The 3,645-nt window shown below is 34.8% G+C and overlaps 1 protein-coding gene across 1 annotated transcript; it reads left to right on the forward strand.

The window, feature by feature from the left end:
* The first annotated feature begins 98 nt into the window (after nucleotides 1-98).
* LOC145032255 (serine/threonine-protein kinase STY13-like) lies at nucleotides 99-2,672 on the forward strand. The gene is made up of 6 exons (XM_078981005.1): nucleotides 99-657; nucleotides 794-926; nucleotides 1,000-1,195; nucleotides 1,278-1,402; nucleotides 1,662-1,820; nucleotides 1,919-2,672. The coding sequence occupies exons 1-6, from the start codon at nucleotides 524-526 to the stop codon at nucleotides 2,243-2,245; spliced, it is 1,074 nt and encodes a 357-aa protein (XP_078837131.1). The 5' UTR covers nucleotides 99-523; the 3' UTR covers nucleotides 2,246-2,672.
* The last annotated feature ends 973 nt before the right edge of the window (nucleotides 2,673-3,645 follow it).

Here is a 3,645-nt window from a genome sequence, read left to right on the forward strand (position 1 = left end):
CGTATATTAAATCTTGAACCACGTGTCACATAGCCTAGAATTTCCCAGTTTACGCCATCGCTTTTGCCCTTTTCTCACCTAATTTTTTTTAATGACTTCAAATAATTCAAACTATTTTGTCTGACAAAAACTCCCAATTCCCTTCCTCTATCTCTGCCGATCACCCCCAAATAATGCCTAAAACCTTCAGTATACTCCCTTAACTTCAACCACCCATCTGCCTTCTTCTTTCATTTAATCTCTTTTCACCTCTTCAAGTCGCCATTAATATACTCTGATTCTCGGAACAAAGCTCTGCATCAGGTCTCTGGTGTTTGCTTTTTTTAATTTCTTACAATCTCATTTAGATTCCCTAGTTTCGCATATGATCTTAGGCTTGTGTATGACTCCTACATTGAAGCTCAATCATCTTTCCACTAGACTTCGATAGTTGCAGTTGATCCCTTTTTTGCGGGTCTAACTTCAAAATGCAGTCTTGAAAATATTTTTTGTGTTTAATCCTGTACGAGAATTCGGAGATACAATGGGATCTGGAAACGGATTTTACTCGACTAATGAGGAGTTTCATTTGGAAGCAAAGTGGTTAATTGATCCGAAACTTCTTTTTGTCGGTCCAAAGATCGGTGAAGGTGCACATGCCAAAGTCTATGAGGGCAAGTAAGTCGACTTCATCTTCATTTTCTTTTCATTGAAGAAACCACAGTTAGCTTGCAATCAATTAAGAAGATGCATATCATGTCCTTCAGTTCGAGGCATCTGACTTTGTTGTTATTGATTTTGTGCATTTTACCAGGTATAAAAACATGAATGTTGCAATAAAAATTGTAAACAAAGGCGATACACCTGACAGCATTGCAAAAATCCAAGGCCGATTTGTGAGAGAAGTTGCAATGTTATCTAAAGTGCAACACAAGAACTTAGTGAAGGTAGTATGCTCTATAATGCATATTGAATATCAAAATCCTATATAAATGTCCATTTTTTTTTTTGTAATCACAGTTTATCGGAGCATGTAAAGAACCAGTGATGGTGGTAGTAACTGAGCTTCTTAGTGGTGGAACATTAAGGAAATACATGGTGAATATGCGACCAAAGGGATTGGATAGAAAAGTTGCTATAGGTTTTGCACTTGATATAGCTCGTGCAATGGAGTGCTTACACTCACATGGGATCATTCATCGCGACTTAAAACCAGGTAAGTTTCCATTTCACTTCACTTGTTCCTATATAAAAACTAATGCAAATGTCATAAAATTTTCATTTCTTGTTATTTTCAGAAAACCTGCTGTTAACAGCCGACCACAAAATGGTAAAACTTGCTGATTTTGGTTTGGCCAGAGAAGAAACATTAACCGAAATGATGACTGCAGAAACCGGAACATATCGGTGGATGGCTCCAGAGGTGATAATTTCAAATGTTTCGATTTTATAAAAAAAAAAAAAAAAAATCCTACCTTCTCGTTGTTTTCTATATCGTGACTACTTATATATGTGGATAACTCCAAAACTAGACAAAAATTCGACTAATTTCTCGAACCAATCGCCACAAAGGGGTGTTTTGAGACCAAAGCTTTGGACTTCTTTTATAAGCTTAATTTATTTTATCCAAATCTCAACAAATTGATTTCTCTAAAAAACGGATATTTGTTATGTGATTGTAGCTTTACAGCACCGTAACACTGAGGCAGGGTGAGAAGAAACATTATAACCACAAAGTTGATGCTTACAGCTTTGCAATTGTGTTATGGGAGCTTATACATAATAAGTTACCATTTGAGGGGATGTCAAATCTCCAAGCAGCCTACGCTGCTGCTTTCAAGGTACACACACATCTTTTTTATTTAACTATTTTTTTTTTTTGGTTCTGAAAATAAAGAAGATTTTTATATATATATTGTTTTTACTTTTTATTAAACAGAATGTGAGGCCAAGTGCTGAGGATCTCCCAGAGGATTTGGCTTTAATTGTGACGTCGTGTTGGAAGGAAGATCCAAATGCGCGTCCAAATTTCAGTCAAATAATTCAGATGTTAAATCATTATTTGTCTGCCAATTTGCCACCTGAACCGGGGCCCACGGGTATTCCACCTCGGATTTTTGCTTCTCAAAATGCTGTTTTTTCACCGGATTCTCCTGGCACAAGTACATTAATTCAGAAAACAAATGAATCTAGTGAAGGAACACAAAAAACGACAATGGATAATAGCCCCCGAGGTGTTTTTTCGTGTTTTTATGGGTGTTGGTAATGGTGGAATGATGAAAGCTTGCTTAAAAGGAGCAAGGAAGATGGAGGAAAAGAGTAAAAAGTACATGAGTTTAATTAGTTGGAGGATTAGAGATTCTCTTATGATTTTGAACCATTGAATGTGGTTATTATTGTGAACTAACCAGTATTTATGTAAAAATGTGAAAAGAACATTATGCTTTGCAAGAATGAGCGGTTTTGTGCTAAAAATATGAGACCATTGTGAGTGGTTTTGGTGCATAATTGCTCATTTTTTTTGGGTGTGGTGCTCTTTTTGTAAATTTATAATAGGCATGGTTTGTTTATGGTAGAAAACAAATTTAGATGGTTTAAAGAGTCAATAAAGGGTTGATGATGATGTAAAATTAGAAATAATAATTATAAGGTCAATGGAGGGGCCGTTTGAACCCCACTGAATTATTAATGTACCAGTCTTTTCTTTATATAAATTAAATATATTAAGGTCGAAGAAGTGTATTATTTATAAACACGCCGACATCGGTTTGTTTTATAGAGTTTAAGTTTTACATTAATTTATAACAGATCAAAAAAAGTTAAACATTGAGCATTGGTGAAATTTTATAAAGTTGTGGTAACTTGGTCATCAAGATGATGGAAACCCATAAATTAGAAAACAAATTACAAATCAGTTTTTGAATCTAACTTTAAATTTGTGTGCAAAAACGAGATATGATCTAAATATGCTAAAAAGAAATTAATGTGCACGTAAAGTTATGCGCACGCACACATTCTTCCAAGTATTAAAACAATTGTTTATAGATATTAAATATAAGGAAATTAACTACATTAATAATGTAAATTTGTCCCTTGTTTATTCTATTTTATGGATATGGATGATTGGGAAGGCGAGCAATGGAGAAATGAAAAGCAATCAATTATGTTTTTAGCGGATGATATTAGTATTAACATTTTCAATTGGATTAAGAAGATGTCCAAATTTTGTAATATTGATTGGTCTTTATGGTGTGTCACCTTTATCGAACTTTTCTTGTATTTTACTTGAGCTCCTCACTTAAATCCCTTTTTGTGCTAATATATTTGATTGTCGTTCAAAAAAAATGTAAATTTAAAGGAAATAGCCAAAAGAAAAACAAGTACAAAGTTGGGTGTTTTAGGGATGAGCAGTTTGTTTCAAATCCTGATTTTGTACCGGAACCGGTATCAAACCTTACCAAATTTAAACGTATGGGATGGTATTCGGTGCTCTGAATACATGAAATTTGGTACCATCGGTACCGGTACTAGTACCGAAAACCGATATCATTCCCGGCACCGGTACCGGTGATGTTAATTCGGTTCGGTACTCGTGATTGATTTTAGATAAAATTCGATTTTCGGGAAATTGGGAACGGTACGGGTCAGTACCGGTTCCGTCCTATG

Source organism: Lactuca saligna, chromosome 2 (assembly GCF_052625555.1).
Source record: "Lactuca saligna cultivar CGN05327 chromosome 2, ASM5262555v1, whole genome shotgun sequence".
Lineage (NCBI taxonomy): Eukaryota > Viridiplantae > Streptophyta > Magnoliopsida > Asterales > Asteraceae > Lactuca > Lactuca saligna.

Coding starts and splice junctions, on each gene's coding strand:
- LOC145032255 (XM_078981005.1), top strand. CDS start 524: ATGGGATCTGGAAACGGATTTTACTCGACTAATGAGGAGTTTCATTTG. Junction 1,196..1,277: donor TCATCGCGACTTAAAACCAG/GTAAGTTTCCAT, acceptor TGTTATTTTCAG/AAAACCTGCTGTTAACAGCC. Junction 1,403..1,661: donor ATCGGTGGATGGCTCCAGAG/GTGATAATTTCA, acceptor ATGTGATTGTAG/CTTTACAGCACCGTAACACT.